This window comes from Dendropsophus ebraccatus, chromosome 2, assembly GCF_027789765.1.
Source record: "Dendropsophus ebraccatus isolate aDenEbr1 chromosome 2, aDenEbr1.pat, whole genome shotgun sequence".
NCBI lineage: Eukaryota > Metazoa > Chordata > Amphibia > Anura > Hylidae > Dendropsophus > Dendropsophus ebraccatus.
In genome coordinates, this window is record NC_091455.1 from 157,114,129 (window position 1) to 157,135,336 (window position 21,208).

A 21,208-nucleotide genomic window follows, 5' to 3' on the forward strand; every position below is an offset into this window, starting at 1 on the left:
AAATGACTTTTTCCTATTTTCAGCTGTCTAAACCAGGAATTTGATCTATAGTTAGGAGAGTTATACAGTCTGGATTTTTTTCTAAACATTTATGGCATATCCACAGTGTTGACTCTAATCCTCCAGTACCCCTAACAGGTCATGAGGATTTCCTTAGTATTTTACAGGTGACATCAATATAGTCAGTGCATCAGTGTTCTTTGTATGAGATGTCTTGTATGAGAGTGCTTAGTGCTTCTGGTCCCTCTGGTCTGCCCATAGTAAAAAAAACCCAATGAGGTTTATTTCTTAAGGAGCTCTTATAAAATGAAACCTGTGCTGTGATTGGGTACTATGGACACAACCAGCATTCATTTTCACAGTTTTAATGTCCTCCCCCCAGAATGTCAATCTTATTGTTACAGAAAGAAACATACCTGAAATATGACTGTAAAGTATACAACAACAATAGTTGTGCTGACAAACAGGTTCTTGGCTTTTACTCTTCCGCCATCGAGTAAGGCAACTAAAGCAAAGGCAACAGCACCTCTCAAACCACCATATGACATCACGACTTGATCTATTATTTCAAGTTGTACCAGTCTATAGCGATTTAGAATCCATGTTTGAACAATTACACCTAAGAAAGAAAAAATTGTTAGCTAAAACAGAAACAGAAAAGGATACCACTAATAAAATGACAACAACAAGCATTATGTCACCCAGAGCCATTTTTCACACTGCAATAAGTGTTTGCATACAGTATGTGTTAGGAAAGCTTCCAGCACGTACATAAAACATAATCATTGCACCTATTTAGACAGAAGCCAAAAGGGTTTTACATTGATCTCATTTTGGCAGTATAACTTGGGACTTCCAAACCAACTTCTATTTAGAAGTGTATACCACATATATGTGCAGAGCCTTGCCTTCTCATCTCATAGCACCCTCATGTGTCTTTGTCCTAAGTTGTAAATGTTTCAATAAACAATTATTTGTTGTATAGAACAAAGCAGCAAATCAATCACCGACCACAGCAGAGTAGCTCTCTGTTTTAAATTATTTTTCAGAAGCCCCAACATCATTTAGGGTTACCTTTTGCACCTTATGCTGTAAGAATGTTTACATATGCCTTACATTAGTACTTATGTGGATGTATTGTCATTATTACAACTAGTCCCAGCAATCTGGTCCCCCGCCTCCCCAGGTCTTGTTTTTAATGTTGTATGTGTGTTTTTCTCTGTATACTATTTAATAAAGTGAATTATGGCATTTGGAATCATTCAGTCCTGATTGATTTTTTTGGGGGGGTTTCCCTTTTCTTTTTCTTGGTGTTGCATCATTTAGGGTGCATTCACATGTACAGGATCTGCAACAGATCTGATGGCACAGATTTGATGCTGTATTCAGTCATTAAGTCACAGGTGTGTTTGAGGTGAACATGTAATGATTCAACAAAAATGGCATAAATTCATATCTATAGCAGCAGGTGTACACTAATGCCATATCATCTTCCTACTTCTGCATGTGTATACAAGTGCGCAATGCTGTCAGCAATCTTAACCGCTAAAATAGGATCCCGCAATACCTATCATAGCATTACTGAATCCACATTCACATCAGAATATCAAATGGAGCACAGATATTAAACTAAACCATCCATAAATAACATGCAGCCATGATGCTACCCATTATTAGTGATACAAATATGAAGGTGAAAACAGTAGTTATATAAATACTTGTAAAGTGCAAATTGTCAACGTGAGTGCTAGAAACTGCTTTGGGCTCATGAGTAATACTACAATATAAAAAAAAAAATTGGAAAAACAATGTGTAATTTATTAGCTTATAAACTATGTCACAAACTAATAAGATTCATCTAAATGTTAGACAATGAACTGCGGTAAAAGTGCAAATAAAAACTATTTATGTATTTAAGCACTGTTTGGTTTTTATTTGCACTTTTATCACCATTGATTGTCTAGCATTTACATTTCTAATTGTTTAATATTGTAGCACAAAGCACTTTCTAGCACTGTAACTTTGACACTTTGCACTCCAGTGAAAATCTTTTTCTTTCAAATCAAATCTATGGAGATACCCATAGAAAGCCTCTCCTGCTCTGGACAGTTCCTGTCTCTGCTAGAGATGTCGGCAGAGAGCACAGTGTCAGGGTGGGTTCACACTGAGGAATTCTTGCGGATAAATTCTGTACGTGCTCATGGCTGCACCTCTCCGAACCATGCCATAGACACCATTCTATGCACGGGGGAATTCCGCATTCCGCCGAAAGAAATGACACGTCAATTCTTTCGGTGGAATGCAGAATCAGCTGGCCCATAGAATGGTGTCTATGGAGCCAGCAAAAAGGCGCGCGCCCATGCGCGTGTACAGCTAATGGAATTCCATGGAATTTATCCGCGAGAATTCCTCAGTGTGAACCCACCCTCAGACTGAAAGCAAAACAATTCCTGCAGGACATACAGCAGCTGATAAGCATTAGAAGACTTGAGATTTTTAAATAGAAGTATATTACAAATCTATATAACTTTCTGACAGTTGATTTGAAAGAAAAATATTTTTGCTGGACAACCCCTTTAAGGAGGGGTGAGGACATGTTGTAGTCAAAACCATCAATGCAAGTCACAAATTTTTTGTTGCAAACAGTTTAAAGTGAATGTATCATTAGGTACATCATTTTTTTTTTTACATTAGCAGATCATCGCCAGCACAGAAATGTCAGATGCACGGTTCTTTCTTTAAAAAAAAAATGACGCCTGCTTCCCGTGCTCAGCGCCGTTCTTTTGCAGTGCACCTGCCCGGCTGCAAAAGAAAGACCTCCCCTCTGTGAAGCGGCTCCATTAGAATCACAGTGGGGAGGAGATATTGTCATACTGGGGTCGGCAGTGCTGTCCCTAGTGCTTAAAGCCTGGCTGGTGCAGGGCAAAAGAACGGCGCCAATGGCAGGAACTGGGGGTTGTTTCAAATGCTAATGTGAAAGAAAAAAAACAATGTACCTAATAGTACATTCACTTTAAAAGGAGGGGTTAGCCACTTTATAGTAAGATTGTTCACTGTACAGAATTAGTAAATGTACTCACTGACGATCACTCTCTGATATCAGACATCCCTCCTCCAGGCTATGCCATCCTGGTCTGTATGCTGAATTGCAATTCTTTCAATTATATGGCTGAGCCTGGGGGAGCATGTGACCATCCCTCTCCTTGGTGACAAATACAGCCCTGCAAGTGATCAAGCAGCTGAAATTTAGGTACTCAGGAATTTCTTTTCTCAATTTACATATACACAGAAGGGAGTGCTGTGTAGTAAATAGCCAGAAAATAGAAAGTGCAGAGTGACGTAAAATGGCTGTAAGCCAGAATGCTATGATATTCACTAGAGATGAGCGAAGCAGCTGAAAATTCGTTTCACGAGGTTCGCGAATTTTGGGTCAAAATAAAACAGCCAAACTAAGGTAGCTACAATACTGGGACTATTACAGAGTTACGATTTTTGCAACAGTTGTTCTTGTTACATTGTCAAAAATTTGAAAATGACAAATAAAAAAAAGGCAATCAGCCAGTGAATCATTCAATTTCCGCCATGAACAGCAGTGGACCAACGGTGTAATATCAATATTCTCCCAGGACAGCAGTGGATATTGGTAAATGAGCAACACCTTTTCCCCGGACATCAGTGGACATTTGTGGACCAGCAGCATCAAATCAAGTTTTCTCCTAGGACAGCATTGGACGATGGTGAATCAGAGGCTGATAATTGCTTTTTCTCCATGAACATCATTGGACGCTAGTGGATCAGTGGTGTTAAACGACACTTTCTCCCAGGACAGCAGTAGACATTGTAAAGCAGTAGCATGTGCAATGTCTTTGTTCTAGAGCCTCCTAGGACTAACACCTGGATGTGATAATGGAAGCACTCTGACTCTCTTCAGCCCTGAGGGGCCAATCAGTGGGATGGTGAAGTTTTTTATGCTGACACATGGAACTGGTGCCTGAGTTTCGACCAAAACCCCAACCCACTTTCTGGTCACGTAAGTTACAGATAACGAAATGATCTTTTCCGCCACCAGGACGGAATAACTGCCACACCGCTGATCGCAGGGGCGTGGTTCTTCCGAGCATGCACACGATTGCCTCTTCTTGACTGCTGCTTTAGCCTTGTGGTACTTGTTGAGTGCCAGGACCTTGACAGCTTCTGGCTGCTACTCTTTTCCTACCCCTTTTCCCTCCTGAGCCAAAATCCTTAGATGGAACCGGATGCTGGGTCAGTGGCACAGACAAAGCTTCATCCTCTGATCATGCTGACAATGTTTTTTGTGGAAGTGGATCTCATGTGGGGTCTGTGACGTCATCATCTTCTTCATAATCAGGAACAAACTTGTCCTCTCCCAAACTTGACTGTCCTCTCCTGAAGCTGCCCCTTGACTGGCTCTCCTGACTGCTCTGGGGTTTGTCAACTACTGCTGTCAGAACAGTTTCTTCTTCCTTCTCAGGAGATTCCTTAAACTGATCCTCCACATCCAGTGTCCCAGGTCTAGGCTCAAGAGGATCTCCCTTATTGATGGCACTGGCAACTGGACCTGGGTCTAAAACACCTAATAACCATACCTATGAATCCTGCTCCACACTGATGAAGGCCAACACCCAAAAACAGCTATCTGTGGATGGATACCTGGCCTTTGTTATTCCCTTATCATTACATTGACTTATAGGGCCACTTAATATGGTGGTTTTAGTGGTTTTTCTACAGGAGCCACCCCTTGGCTGGGTCCTTCTTGGAGGGATATCTGGCTAGTCCTGTTTTTCAAGACTCTTAAATGAGGCTCCACGGACTCTCTTCTTTTCTGCATATTCATGTTGGAGCAATGTACCTAGGATTTTGCTGCATTGAGCCCTTTTGCAGTGTTCATTCTGGATCTGTGATCTCTGCATTCTGCTAGTGAAGTCTGCCTGAGAAACACTATTAGCAGAGTCTACATGGCAGCAGCTGCCATTAAGCTTTTTTTTAAATACATTATTAATAGTATCAGTATTGTGGATAGTTGAAGAAAATAACATTTTAGGAACACGTACAGTTATACAAATTGGATGTAAAGGCATATACATATATTCTTTACTGAAGCTCTTAAGGACCTCTTACAATGGCTAGATATCAGCTGGCAGGAATGCTCATTGACAATGACTGGCCAATGCAAATGTGATCATACAGTAAATGCGAAGATGTTTCTTCGTTTGCTGATCGCATTTTTTGTGTAACTCATAAAGTCACTGCTTTGTCAGCCACATCTTCCCATGTAAATATGAATGTGTGGCCAACAATGAAATGAAAGGATTGCAAAAGTTATCGAGCAATTGTTTGTGCAGCCCAACTGCACTATTAATTCAGCCTTGTAAAAGGCTCTGCAAAAAAGTACAAATCTCACTTATTGGTGCCCATTTCTAGCTTCAGTTTGTGCAGTGTACAAGGGTTATTACTTAAAGGAGAAGTCAGGTGAAAATTGGCCCCCAAAGTTAAACAAATCACCAATATACACTTATTACAGGAAATGCACACAAAGTGCTTTTTCTCTGCACTTACTGCTGCATCAAGGATTCCCTTCCTGGATAAAAAGGTGATGTCATGATCCGATTCCCAGACCTGTGCAGGCTGTGGCTGCTGGAGAAGATGAAGGCAGGGGGACACTAAGCATCTCTCTGCCATCATCCTCTCCAGCAGCTACAGCCCGCACAGCTCTGGGAGTCGGGTTGTGATATCACCATGTTATCCAGGAAGTGAAGCCTTGATGCAGTAGTAAGTGCAGGGAAAAAGCTCTTTATAAACATTTCCCGTAATAAGTGTATATTGGTGATTTGTATAACTTTTGGGGGGGCAATACAATACTTTAATAAAAATTTCTCCTTTAAACATGTTGTCAGCTTTAGACCCAGGAAGAGAATAAAACTGTCAGGTAAGTAAATACACAACCACGATAAAATAGTCAAATGAAAGAAAAATCTATAGTAGTACAATGCTCTGCAAACTACCCACCATTGTACTATCTTCTGTTGACTTTGTACAGATATCTGAAGATCATAATGGAAAAGCTAGACGCCATGTGTTTGAGTTGGCTAGACAACATAACACAGATTGTAAGACAATGATAACACTTTGACCTAACACTTGTACAAGGTTGCTTTGGAAGTTTGTCGTAACAAATACTTTCAGTATTGGAGAATACATAAATTTCCTGGCGTTGCATACAAGAGCATGTACTGTAATGAGTCAGGTTTTTCCCAGCACAACATTTAAGAGCCAGCCCTTTGCTAACATTAATCACTTAAATTAATCTTAAACACCACTAAAACAGTGATCTGTTAAAGGGAATCTGTCAGCATCCGGGCCCTACCTAAGCTGCTGACAGTGTGCTGTAGCTGGCAGTCCCCTAGTGAGCATGGTACCTTTTGGTAATTTGTCTGTGCAGTGGATTTTGCACAATCCTACTGTAATGAAGAGTCAAAGAGGAGTTGTTTGTGCCACACTCTGGCACACCTCAACACTCCTTCCTCCTTCATCCTTTTTATGGATAATCAATGCTGCCCAGCCTCCAGCTCGCTCAGCTGTCAGCGAGTGTCTCTGATTGCAGTTGGCAGTTTATGTCTGAAAGAAACACTCTATAGATATAGTAAATCTCTGAGTCCAAATGTGTTTGAGCTGTGGTCTAGGGGTAACTCACCTGTCTAAAGACGTGCCAGCAGCTCATTCTTTGGTTCAAATCCCTGTTGAAATTGAGTGGATGGCCGCCATTTAATGGAAAATAATTGATGTTATTGTAAAACAAAATTGCAATTATTTGCCATTATATGAAGGCCATCCACTAAATTTTAACAGTTTGTGAACATAGCCTTGCTGTTTTTTTCAAGCCATTCCTGGTTTTGGTTGCAAAAATACTGTGCATTTTTAGCCTTAAAAATGATACGATAATGAGAGAGAGAAAATAAAGACCTATATTTAATTTGCATCAGTGGATTTGAACCAAAGGATGAACTGCAGGCAGGTCTGTAGACAGGTGAGTTACCAAAGCTCCAACACATTTGGGCTCAGAGATTCAACTATACCTGAGTGTCTTTTTCATACATTAACTGTCTACAGAGGACTGATCTGCAATCAGAAACACGGTGTGTGTGAAGGCACCCTAACAGTACTGAAGATCTCTTCCACGCAGGGATTTTATTACAGACAATCCCACAAAAAAGCATGGAATACATATTAGCATTTCCATTCTGTATGGACAGACCATAAACTCTAGCATCTTTGCTATCACATTAAATCCATGCAAAACAACTTACCAATAATTCTGTAAACAGATATAAAAAGCAGGGTCAAAAGTATAAAGGGAGTATTCCACACCCAGATGTTTGGATCCACAGCTGAAATTCCCAAAAACATGAAGACAATAGTTTCAGCCCCACTCGCCAACATTTTCATTGTGTATCTCACTGTAGTTGCAGATTGCTCTGAAATATTTGCCTTAACATATTTTTGGCAGAAAATTCCACAAAATGTAATGCTGAAAAAGAAAATGTATTGTTAATCCAGGAAATGCATTTAAACATGTAACAATTTTTTTAAAAAAAGGCCTCAGCAGAAACTGCTTTAAAGTCCAGTCATTTGGGGGGGAAAAAACTTTGAGAGTGCACTAGTTTTATCAATCAGGTTTTTTTTTTTTACAAATTACATAGACACTTTTAGGCTATGTTCACACAACATCAATAAAAAGAGAAAAGGCGGCCGCCTTTTGTATTTAAAAAGACGTCTGTTCTTGCCGATATTCAACAGATTTTATCGCAATGCATTGAAGTCAATGGAATGACAGACGTCCAATGCACACAAAACATATAATATAATGGACGTTATCTGCGCAAACGTCAAAATAATGATCATGTCAATTATTTTCAAAGTATATTGCAAACATTGGACCTTATTTTTTTTTGTTCACACACAATTTTTCTTTTTTCTCCATCCTTTGGGTGGGTTCACACTGAGGAATTCTTGCGGAGAAATTCAGCGGAATTCCATCGCCTGTACGTGTGTACGGCCGTGCACCTTTCCGCCGGCTCCATAGACACCATTCTATGGACCGGCTGATTCCGCATTCCACCGAAAGAATTGACCCCAAACTAGAAGAATGTACTAACAGCAGTTATTACGCCGACGGGAGGCCAGAAAGCTAAATGATGTCCGTTATTTTAGACTCAAAATGACTAACGTCATTTTAAACGGAGCACAAAAAACGTTGTGTGAACATAGCCTTATTCTGCCCTGTCTGTGAATAGCATAAAGTAGTGACAGAGGGGGCATTCACCTCTTAGTAAATCCGTCAGGACCTGCATGTGTCACACAGCAGGTGTACATTTCTGTCATGATTTACAATCAAAATTTTTTTTGTTTGCAGCAATTCTGTAGAACTATCACCTTAAGGCTCGATTCACACGTTGTAACAGTGCGGCTGTATTTGCGGCTGTAATTGTGCGGCGGTATTTTTGGTGGTTCGTGTGTATGCTTGGAAGTATAGGATATACGGCTGCACAGTGCACACTATGTATGAATCTACGGCCCTATCGTAAACGGACCCGTAAAAAATGAACAAGACCATTGTTTGCGGCTGAATATGCGGCCGTGGATTGACAGGCGGTCCGTACGGAGTACTTCAAAAATAGCCGGCAATGATGCCGAATGACGATGCCTCTAATAGTTAATATATTAAATTAATCAAACACATTTTCTTTGTAATCAAGACACTTTCGTTGATCAATAATTTATTTCTAACGAATCCATCATTTTGCAATTAAATATACTGTTAAAAAAAATAGATATATAAATAAATGTATATTTATCTATATATTTATTTTTTGACAGTATATTGAATTGCACAATGATGGATTCGTTAGAAATAAATTATTGACCAACGAAACTGTATTTATTTCAACGAAAATGTGTTTTTTTAATTAAATATTAATTAGTACAGGAAGCTCTATAAGCCGTTAATTCATATGCCGGCAATAGAGCATTCTGTACTAATCATCACTTTACTTTAATGAAAACATCAAATGTTTCTTCTAATTATGTTGTGACAATAACATTATTAGAAGAAACATTTAGAATTATATGTGCGCTCAGCTGATTGGCTGTTCGGCTGAGCGCACATATAATAAGCCGGTCCGCAGCACACTGACTTCATTGTGCTGCGGACCAGCGAAGAGGACGCATCGGGGTGAGTATAGAGCTCTCCCCACCCCCTCCCCGGCACTGCACCCCTCCCAGCAAGGAAGGGGGGGTCACTTAACCCCTTCCTTGCTGGGATGGGTGCAGTCTGACATCAGTCTGGCCCCCAGGGGGTTAAGGGGGATGCAATACATCCTCCCTTAACCCCTTGGGGGTCAGACTGTAAGCAGCGATCTGTAAAGATGCTGCATACTGTAAGGAGCACAACACCGCTCACAATGATGGGTGTTGTGCTCCTGTTTGTGTGTTTTTTGTGTGTTTCTCCCTTTTTGTTTTTCAGATATCGGTATCCTGGGGATTACGTCGGATTCCGTGGACTACGTCGATGACCAGCGTTTTTTTAATGTTTTTTTTTAATAAAATGGTCAATGAGGGGTGTGGGGGTGTTTTTATTTGAATAAAAAAATTTGTAAACTTGTGTCTTGTCTTTATTTCTTTACTTTATAGACTTAGTAGTGGAAGCCGTCTAATAGACGGAATCCATTACTAAGTCGGGGCCTAGTGTTAGCCGGTATAAAATGGCTAACACTAACCCCCTATTATTACCCCAGTACCCAATGCCACCAGGGGTACTGGAAGAGCCGGGTGCCAGTGGTCCCGGAGCGTCAAAATTGGCGCTCCTGGACCGGGCGGCAGCAGGCTGGTAAGATTTAGGCTGGGGAGGGCCTAAACCAATGGCTCTTCCCACCCTGGTGTTACCAGGCTGCTGTCGTTTGGTTTTTAACCCGGCTGGTTCTAAAAATAGGGGGGACCCTATGCGTTTTTTTTTTTAAATAAATAAATAATTTAAAAAAAACGCATAGGGTCCCCCTATTTTTATAACCAGCCGGGTTAAAAACCAAACGACAGCAGCCTGGTAACACCAGGGTGGGAAGAGCCATTGGTTTAGGCCCTCCCCAGCCTAAATCTTACCAGCCTGCTGCCGCCCGGTCCAGGAGCGCCAATTTTGACGCTCCGGGACCACTGGCACCCGGCTCTTCCCAGTACCCCTGGTGGCATTGGGTACTGGGGTAATAATAGGGGGTTAGTGTTAGCCATTTTATACCGGCTAACACTAGGCCCCGACTTAGTAATGGATTCCGTCTATTAGACGGCTTCCACTACTAAGTCTATAAAGTAAAGAAATAAAGACAAGACACAAGTTTACAAATTTTTTTATTCAAATAAAAACACCCCCACACCCCTCATTGACCATTTTATTAAAAAAAAACATTAAAAAAACGCTGGTCATCGACGTAGTCCACGGAATCCGACGTAATCCCCAGGATACCGATATCTGAAAAACAAAAAGGGAGAAACACACAAAAAACACACAAACAGGAGCACAACACCCATCATTGTGAGCGGTGTTATGCACCTTACAGTATGCAGCATCTTTACAGATCGCTGCTTACAGTCTGACCCCCAAGGGGTTAAGGGAGGATGTATTGCATCCCCCTTAACCCCCGGGGGGCCAGACTGATGTCAGACTGCACCCATCCCAGCAAGGAAGGGGTTAAGTGACCCCCCCTTCCTTGCTGGGAGGGGTGCAGTGCCGGGGAGGGGGTGGGGAGAGCTCTATACTCACCCTTATGTGTCCTCTTCGCTGGTCCGCAGCACAATGAAGTCACTGTGCTGCGGACCGGCTCATTATATGTGCGCTCAGCCGATCAGCCAATCAGCTGAGCGCACATATAATTCTAAATGTTTCTTCTAATAATGCTATTGTCATAACATAATTAGAAGAAACATTTGATGTTTTCATTAAAGTTAAGTGATGATTAGTACAGAATGCTCTATTGCCGGCATATGAATTAACGGCTTATGGAGTTTCCTGTACTAATTAATATTTAATTAAGAAAACAAATTTTCGTTTAAATAAATTCAGTTTCGTTGGTCAATAATTTAATTCTAACGAATCCATCATTGTGCAATTAAATATACTGTCAAAAAATAAATATATATATAAATATACATTTATTTATATATATATTTATTTTAACAGTATATTTAATTGCAAAATGATGGAATCGTTTACATTTAATTATTGAACAATAAAAGGGACTTTATTAGACAGAAAATGTGTTTTATTAATTCAATATATTAACCATGAGACACATCGGCTATAGTGCAGAGGATCGCAAACCCCGGTAATAGCGATTCATGTAAACTGTGTTCCCTGCTTTCCCAGATGCATCCAGAGGTGTTTCCATCACTTTCTTAACATTTTATTTGTTATTTTTAGTTGAACCAGATTTCCAAGTAAATGACCGTATGTTTTGAGCCGCATGTCTATTTTTTCCCACGGCCGGAGTTTCACCCGCACATTTACAGCCGCATAAAAAATACAGCCGCACAGTTACAGCGTGTGAACCCGGCCTAAAGGGGTATTCCCCCACAAGCGCTAAAATACCTTACGCTTAAATGCTCCCAAAACCTAGCTGGTCTCACTTACCAAGTCCCCCTGAGTATTTTGAGCCATTCCCCATCTTTCTAGCTGCTGACTTTCCTGGGTTAAAAGATTTTCTAAAAGGCCTGCCAACTGATCCTCATTACTACATTGCATGAGGGAAGGTGGCTAGGTGTCATTGCCATAGAGCAGTCAGAGAGGGAGACTGATCTGCAGCAGTGCCTGGTCAGGTCTCTCTGACAGCTGACCAGGGCTGAGGAGTCGTAGTCGTGGAGTCGGAGTCAGAGCTAGTTTTGGCTGGAGTTGGAGTCAGAGTTGTACCGACTCCGACTCCAGCTTTGAAAAAATCTTTAAAAAATGTAGAATTAAATTTTAATATGATATGATATGTGTAGCCCAGTCCACAACAGCAACCAACCCCTCCCCCAACCCATGCTTATCATTTTTTTATTTTCACTTTGTCTCCTGCAGTCCGGTTCCTGACAGCCACAGCTTTATGCAAATGACAGAGAGTCGGGGCTTCACACAGTCAAAGAGAATGAGAGAGATAAAAGCGTTGGCGAGGGGTGAGCGCTGCCAGTGACCGGCTACACACAGTGAGGGAGAAATTAACAGTTATCAGCACGGGCTGTGTTTGCTAACAGAAAGACCAGACCACACACAGTGAGGAGGCTGAGGGAGCTGCAGACAGACTTCGGCAGCAGGGGCTGTCAGGTGTTCTCACTTCAGCCTATTGAAGGGAGGGAGGACACATGACCCCGACCCCAAGGGTGGGGGCCAGGAGGAGGGAGCGTGTTGGGGTGGACTAGACTGAGCTCATTCTCTGCATCCAAGGGGGGTGAGTAGGCAGAAAAAGCAGCAAAAGGACACAGAACACATAATAACTTGTATTGGCCCATATGTAAAGCTGTGGGTGGGCTTTTAGATAGTGTAAAAAAGATTTTTGGGGGGAATACCCCTTTAAGAGTATGTTTACACTGAGTAAAGGTGGCTGAATGCCGCAGTGGAACTCTCTGCCACAGAATCCCACCTGCCTCAGTGTCCCATAGCCTATCTATGAGAGGGGTCACGCACCTCCGCTCCAGGCGCTCTCCTCACAAAGAATTGACATTTCAATGTCCACCGTAGAATTCCTCCACATTTACTTAGTGTGAACATACCCTTAGATGTTATAACAATAAAAAAAAAGTTTTGAATAAGTACTTCTTTTATATAATACGTAGAGTAATACTTACGCAAGAATGGCAGATAGGGAAAGCATTTCTGATGTGAGGTAGGATAGATATGAAATTACAAAAATAAATCCAGGCTCAATTATTCTCACATGCTTCGTAAACCGAGTAACCAAGCTAAGAAGGAATGCAAAAAGAATGCCAACCAAAGTCCCTCCAATGCTCACCACAAAAAAAGACACTGTTAAGAAAATAAAAACATAACTTCAACACCCATGAATGCAAATGTGGTAACAAAATGTAAAAGGTATTCAGTGTTCAATCACCTGCTGCAAAAACCTGGTGAGGTTACAAACACACAGGGCGGATCCGAAGCGAAATTCACCGCAGATCCCTGGCCTGTAGTTTGTATGGAACACATACTCACAGCAGGAGGGACATCCCGCTGCGAGTGTGTAAGGAAACTGCCCGGGGCGAGTATGTAAGGAGACTGAGTCGGGGCAGCACACTGATTGGCTGAGTGGGACGTCCAGCCAGGAACCCCCGAAGCAAGCTGGATCCTGGAGCAAGTAATGTACTATATGCTACGTCCGGCGGGGGTTTAACGGGGCGGTCTCCTTACATACTTGCAGGGGTATGTCTATCCCGCTGCGAGTATGTCTTCCATACAAACTACAGGCCAGGGATTTGCAGCAGATTTCCGAAAAATCCGCTGCGGATCCAGCCTGTGTGTTTGTAGACTAAAACTAGTTATGTGTTGATTGGTGTGACTGCACACAGCCCCTTAAAATGATAAGGGTAAGTGTACACTATGGAATACACATGGATATTTTAAGCGGAATTTCGCACAGATCCGCTTGAAGTTCTGCCTATCCCATAGACTTAATGATATTCTCAAACTAAATCCGCTGTCCGGATGGGCTATTGTAAAATTTAGTTTATAGGAACCATATTCACTACAATAGGTTTTATTACAGCGGTAAAGCTCTGCAATATTATGTCCTGTGGCCACAAGTATCTACATGGTTCTAACCACGGTGTAAAATCGGAACAAAAACAGTAAAATAGGTATAAAAAGCTGCATTTTTAAATCCAATATGTTCCAGTAGGCTATGTTCACACAGTAAAATAAAAGCAATAGGTATAAAACATGGTCGTATTTTTAATCTAATAATGTGCTATATTAAAGTCTGCAAAACTCTCACAGTCTGTACACACTGTAAAAATAAAAAAGACTTCAACCCCTTGGGCTGGGTTCACACTGTGTTTTTGCAATCCTTTTTTTTCATCCGTTTTATGCAAAAAAAAACTTTCCTTGTATGACTTCCTTCATAAAAAAAAAAAAACAGGAACACATTTTTTTAGCGTACACAAAAAATGTGGTCAACCACTTTTTTGTGTACACTAAAAAAACGGATGCATTATGATCCATTTTTCATCAGTTTTTCCTCCTTTTTTGCATAAAACAGATGAAAAAAAACTATTGCAAAAACACAGTGTGAACCTAGCAACCCACAACGTACCTGGTACGGCATGGCGCCTCTAGGGGGTGTTCAGAAAGGTGTCGCCAGAGGGGCCACAGGTATTAGCCAGCACAGCAAAATGCCATTTAAATGCAGCTGTCAAAGCTGACAGCTGTTTTTAAATGGCTATAAACAAGCCATCCCTGGTGTCTAGTGGGTTAATCACAGTGAGTTCATCAGCAACTTGACCTTAGAATAACCCTCCCAGCATTTAAAAAAAACTACAATGTCGCAGATAAAGCCAGCCAGGGACTTATTTACATCAGTCATCTCAGAAGGGAGGGGGGAGGAGGTGGAGACAGAGCGAAAGCAGCAGCTGAGAACTGGTGGAAGTACAATTTTTTTTTTTACAGTGTTAGCCCCCCCCCCCCCCCCCCCACACACACCCAAATTTTACAATGTGTAAACCCAACCTAAAAAAGTATCTATTATTATTGGTCAAAATAATCCACTTTCTAATTAGTAAAAGTTTGAAAGAGTTTATTACTATGAATATACATACCAACACCTTTGACGCAATCCACACCAGTCACATTTTCACCACCAATGGCAACAAATGAATCAAACACATTATATAATACCTAAAATTAGTTAGAGTTAGAGTTAGTATTTTGAAAGACACATTCTGAACATGATGCTGGGTTTACACAGTGCTAAGATATTTAAACCCTTCCCATCAGTAATCTGTACATATACCTTCCTACTGCACATACCCCGTGCAGTAGGAATGTATATATACGTTCCTGACTGAGGGGCTTACTGATGTACTGCAATGAGAGCAGCCCCGCACACATCAGTGAGCCATGGGCTGGAGGTAATGAAAGGCAGCTGCGATCCTGCAGCTGCATCTCATTAACCCCTTAAACGCCGCAATCTATAGCAATTGCAGCGTTTAAGGTACTCAGTTACAGGACAAGTTTCTGTCACTGAGTGATCGGGACCACAGGGGTCCCAATTGCTTGTGCCGACAGGCGGAGGTAAGTCACTTACTTCCGTCCTGTTGGATCGGCCATCTATGGATAGAGTCTGCTCTCAGGAAGGCTCTATACATAAATCGCCGATAACACTGATCTTTGCTATGCTATGGCATCTATTAATTGCATGTTTAACATTGATAAAAAGTGTAATAAAAAAAGTTTTTAAAAGAGTTTAAAAACCCTTATAAACCCCCTTTCCAATAAAAGTTTAAAATACCCCCTTGCCCAATATAAAAATAAACATATTAAAAAATAAAATAAATAAACATATTACATATCATAGAATGCGGAATTGTCTGATCTATTAAAATATAACATTGTTGTTCCCGCGTAAACAAAAGAAAAAAAACACACCAGAATTACAGATTTTAATAAATTATATATCAGAAAAGAAAAATAAGCGAATAAAAAATTTTCTGTTACACCAATATGATATTAATAAAAACTTGAGATCATGGCGCAAAAAATGACACCCCAACCAGCCCTGTAGGTGGAAAGATAAAAGCGCTAGGGCTCTTAGAAGGCGGGGAGGAGCATTGCATTAATTTGACCCGGACATCCGTGCATCAAAGGGCTCTGTCTTGAAGGGGTTAAAGCATCTACTCCCATCTCTGTTCTATGAACTTTGCTTTGTTCTCTACATGCTTACTTGCTTGCATGGATTTGCAAAGACAGTAAAAAAAAAAAAAAAAAAAACTGCAAATATAAGGGATGCAGCCAACCTAGGTTGGATTTTTTTTATTTTTTTTTTAAAAAAGGGCCCTAAAAGTATCTATATAGCAACACAGAAGATTGTCAGCAGTGTGGGGGATGAAAACGGTCAAAGGGGTATTACAATGAAAAAATGTTTGCATCATGGGATGTAATCACTTTTAGAGATTTGCCAGCAGAAAAGCTGTGAGATGGAGTCCTGTCCGTCTTGCTCATTGTTCTTTCCCCCTCTCTTCCGAGAAGTGGATGACATGTCCTATTGGTGCGTTTACATGGAATGATTATCGTTCGAATTTTCGAGATAACAATTGCATTTGATCGATAATCGCCTTGTGTAAACACAGCAAACAATCAAGCGCCGAACGAGATATCGTTCATTTTGGTCTTTCAATATGTTCTCAAATCGTCGGTCGTTCACTAAAAATTCGCAGATCGCTTTGTGTAAACAGTCTTTCAAACGATCTTAAAAACTATCACAATAACGTTTTTTCTAACGATTTATCTCTTCGTCTAAACGCTGATCGTTATAAAAACCAAATTGTTACGTCAAAATCGTTGAATTATCGCTCCGTGTAAAGGTAGCATGAGTCTCTGCACTGGGCCTGGTTAGTGCTTATAACCCTGTCCACTGAAGAGACGAAGGACACGCGATCCATTGACATCACTCGTGTGGGCTGGTTAGTGGGAGTGCCTTTGCAGATATTCTATTGAATTGCTGAGTCAATGAGCATATTGTACCCCATGTGTCTCTGCCCCTCAGGGAGCAGAGAGACATTGAGGAGAAGAATGCTGGAGCCAAGGGAGACATTGGGAAGCAGGACACATGGGAGAGCATGGAGGAGCAGGCTGCCAGATCAGGGAGACATCAGGAAGCGGGAAGGGGGGCATATAGGAGCAGGCTGCCAGATCAGGGAGACATCAGGAAGCAGAAAGGGTGGCGTATAGGAGCAGGCTGCCAGATCAGGGAGACATCAGAAAGCGGGAAGGGGGGCGTATAGGAGCAGGCTGCCAGATCAGGGAGACATCAGAAAGCGGGAAGGGGGGCGTATAGGAGCAGGCTGCCAGATCAGGGAGACATCAGGAAGCGGGAAGGGGGGCGTATAGGAGCAGGCTGCCAGATCAGGGAGACATCAGGAAGCGGGAAGGGGGGCATATAGGAGCACGCTGCCAGATCAGGGAGACATCAGGAAGCAGAAAGGGTGGCATATAGGAGCAGGCTGCCAGAGCAGGGGAGATTCTGGGAGCAGGCTTCCAGAGCGGGGGAAACATTAGGGAGCAGGAAGACATGGGGAGTAGGCTACTGGAGCTATAATCCTTTTTTATGTCTTTATATTACTCTGTGATGAAGAGTGAACAAAATCCAGCATTTTTTGTGCATTGCAGATAAAACTATAGCAATAGGTGGGATGGGACTGTGGAGGATGCGTGCACAGATTAAGGAGGGGAGGAAATATGACCAGATGGACGAGTCATGCAGCATGTAGTCTTCTGGCCAGCGCCATGAAGAGAATAGTCCCTGGATAAGAAAAAGTTGGATCTGAGCAACATAGGCACGTAGAAATGCCGGAAAGATCTAATTACTCATTGAGGGCAGATAAGTTAATAAAGGGGGCATTATTTTAAAATGGCCTGGGGGAAATATCCCTTTAATCAAGAAATGTGTGGGATGTACTCTGTAAGAACTGTTGAGAAGGCCTTGAGAGGCCGTTAAGCTGTGAGATTTAAGGACGTTGCTGGTCTTGTGCCTGAAAATTAAATAAATTGTTTTTCTAACCTAGCTCATCACGTGCGGGATATTAGACTTATATGTAGTTGACACAAAACTAAAACTCTATCAACTTGGTTTTATTAAAGCACTGAAAATGTAACCCGACAGTTAATTCAAAGGGTTAATATTAACGGAAGAGTTGAATGGCTGGCATATAATCGTGGTTTTTATCCTGCACTGATATCACATGACCAATTATTCAAAGTGTTACATTGAACTAGGAGAGTTGGATGGCTGATGTACAAATCACATTTTGTATCCTGCCAGACACAATTGCACTGAAGATGTTACCTGACAGGTGATTTAAAGGGTTAATTATATGTGATTATACGTCAGTGGATGACTGACGTATAGCAGTTTCAAAGCTTCACAGATTGTACACAACCACTTTCCCCAAACTTTCTTCTCTATCTAATAAACCTTCTCTACCTATCTCTTTCTCTACAATGCGTGTAAGTTCAGTTTACTGATCAGGAGCTGAATGGCAGGCCAACAGTGTGCTCCAGCATATATACTGAAGGAGTAACTGTGATGTTGCAGGGGGGTGGCTTGTAGCCAATTGGCTGGCTCCAAGAGATTATGGATAATCCCTTGCACCCACCCTCTTACTTTACTGTTTTCCGCCTTAAACAGCCACAATTTTAGAAGTAACATACCAAACTTTTTGGAAACCTCAGTTATATAGTTCATTCACTTATCTCTAGTTCTCATACATCAGTCTGTTGTTGGGAAATGTAGTTGTTTCTTAACTGCTGGAGATCCTCTGGCTGGAGACCACAGCAGTGGCATGTGAGAATTACCTATGGCTAAAACCAATCTACAGTGTTTTGATAATATGTAAAAAGTTAACATGTACTTACTACTGTAACCGCATCATTCAGGAGAGATTCACCAAACACAATTATGAAAAGGACATCATTGACATGGACCTCTTCAAAGACAGCAAGAACAGCAACTGGGTCAACGGCTGCTATAAGGCTTCCAAAAAGAAGAAATTCTAATACCCCAATCTGCAGATCCCCTGTAAAAGAAAAAAAAAGATTAAAATAGTGTCTATTTACAGCAAATCTGTCAGCTGTAATTCACATTACATACAGTAGTTTAAACAAGTAGGGGATGGACAAAGGAAACAGGAGATATGGGTAAATTATATACACCTACGTACACATTTATGTTATTTTGGTCCAAGAACTTGTCTTACTGGTGCGTTTACACAGATAGATTTATCTGACAGATTTTTTTTAAGCCAAAGTCAGGAATGGATTTGAAAAGAGGAGAAATCTGTCTTTCTATTATTACCTGTTCTCTGTTTACAGTCTGTTCCTGGCTTTGGCTTCAAAGATCTGTCAGATAAATTTCTCTGAGTAAACGCACCATTAGCCTGTTTGAGTCCCTCCACTGTTTTTGCTGTGACCAGATCCTGGTGTAGACTGTTCCACAGATTCACTGTTCTCATGATAAAGAAGGCTTGTCGCCTCCAGAGACTGAACCTTTTTATTCTCCAGGCAGAGGCAGTGTCCCCCTGTATTTTGAGGGGGTTTTACCTCAAATATCTTTTCCCCATATTTCATGCAGGGGCCATTTATACACTTCAAGGCCATGTTCACATGGCCCGTTGTACCGGCCATTCCGTGACCCGGCCAGGTCACAGAATGGCCAGTCTCTGCAAAGATCATCCTGGCCGGTATTGCAGTACTGGCAGGAGGATCTTTATGGCCGTAGAGTTCTGAGTTCTTAATAAAAAAGTTTCACCACTACCGACATGATATTGGTACATCATGCTGGGTGAGGAAGCAATCCATTACTTGCCTTTCCTGTCCGTAAGGTCCACAAAAATGCAGTGAATGTGTGAATGCAGCCTAAGAAATCTTCTTTCTCATTTACTAAGTTACAATTTTTTTTAAATTGTTAGTTTGTCTTGCAAAATGTTCTCAAACCCCATTATTTGTAATCCAAGGTTTTGCTGTATATATCTCCCTCTTTTAGAATACCTCTCAACTAAAAGACAGTGGAAATAATTAAACAATACAGGACACATATTTACTTGGAGAATTATTCCAGTTACAGCAAAATTTTGAAAATACTTACTATTACTAAGTTAAAAAAAAAAAAAAAAATCATGTTCATCCATAATTTTACCTAATATTTAATACACAAACCTAGTGTTACCATTTAAGAAACGTTCCTAATTTGGTATAGCAATAACAATTTTAAATGAAAATATATACTTGAAAAAAAAAATAGCTGTAATTTTACATTATTTCTACAAATAGTTTTTTCCCAATACAATTAATACTATAGGCCTTACCCATTACTCCAGTTAGGTAAACTCCATACAGTGAAAGACCGGTTGTAGCAGCATTCCACACTGTTCCAATAACGGCATACAGGAGAATTGTACCTAGATTTCCAAAGAACAGCCTATTTGGCATGAAGTAGCCAGCATCCAGAACAATAGGTGGCAATAAGTAGAAAAAGAAAACTGTTGGTGTTAAGGTAAAGGAAGCAATGTGATCAGCAGCCCACACAATCCCACCGAGAAGCAGACCAAGCACAATCAGAAGACAGCTTTCTGGCACCACCGATGTCACTTTGTGCGATATGTGAAATACTGTAACGAGAAAAATAATATTACTAATGTAATATTCCAGTTTATTGCACTTGTAGTCAAGTTAGTCAAATGTGCTATTTTTTTTCTCTTTATTTGAGTGTCAAATATACAATTTGGGTTGATACTGAAACAATGCTGGAAAGAACATCACAATTATTTGTTTGGTGCAATTATATTTTATGCTATGTCTACACACGGTACGGACACCGACCTTTGCTTATCATTTAAAAACAGTTTACACTATGTAAAAGTACAGCCGTTGTTGCCGATGGTAACAACGGCCGTACTTTTACCGCGGTGGAACAATGCCTGTTGTTCTATGGGATCCCGGCCGGAGCGTACACACATCGTGTGCGCTCTGGCAGGGATCCCATACGCCGCCGCAAACAACTGACATGCTGCAGAAAGACCTGTCAGTTCACACAGTGAAGCGAGCGGCTCCGGTCGCTTGCTTCACTGTGGGTTATGACAAGCTCTGATGCGGGCGCGCGCTGATGCGCCCGCATCAGAGCTTCACAGCCGAAAGATCATCTGGCCGGTACTTAAGTACTGGCCGAGATGATCCGGCCAGAGACCGGACGTACCGGCCGGTCTAATACATAGTGTGAATATAGCCTAAAACAACAGCCATTGTTGCACTGTAAATAGCATTGAAATCAATGCAGAACGACTGGAAATAATTGACATGTCAATGGTTTCCGCGGTGATAGCAAACACAGCCGTTGTTCAATACATTATTTGACCAACAGCCGTTGTTTGCATTGACTTCAATGCAACACAATTCAATATGAAAAGA

At 41.2% G+C, this 21,208-nt stretch overlaps 1 protein-coding gene across 1 annotated transcript in view; it reads right to left on the reverse strand.

Moving 5' to 3' along the window:
• The window catches only part of SLC9A3 (solute carrier family 9 member A3), a 117,077-nt gene that overhangs the window by 59,771 nt on the left and 36,098 nt on the right, over window positions 1-21,208 (reverse strand). Inside the window, exons 2-7 of the mRNA XM_069960376.1 lie at window positions 20,110-20,412; window positions 18,662-18,822; window positions 14,848-14,926; window positions 12,886-13,063; window positions 7,326-7,546; window positions 417-619 (exon numbers count right to left, since the gene is read on the reverse strand). Coding sequence (XP_069816477.1) covers window positions 417-619; window positions 7,326-7,546; window positions 12,886-13,063; window positions 14,848-14,926; window positions 18,662-18,822; window positions 20,110-20,412 — 1,145 coding nt within the window. The remainder of the gene's footprint in view (window positions 1-416; window positions 620-7,325; window positions 7,547-12,885; window positions 13,064-14,847; window positions 14,927-18,661; window positions 18,823-20,109; window positions 20,413-21,208) is intronic.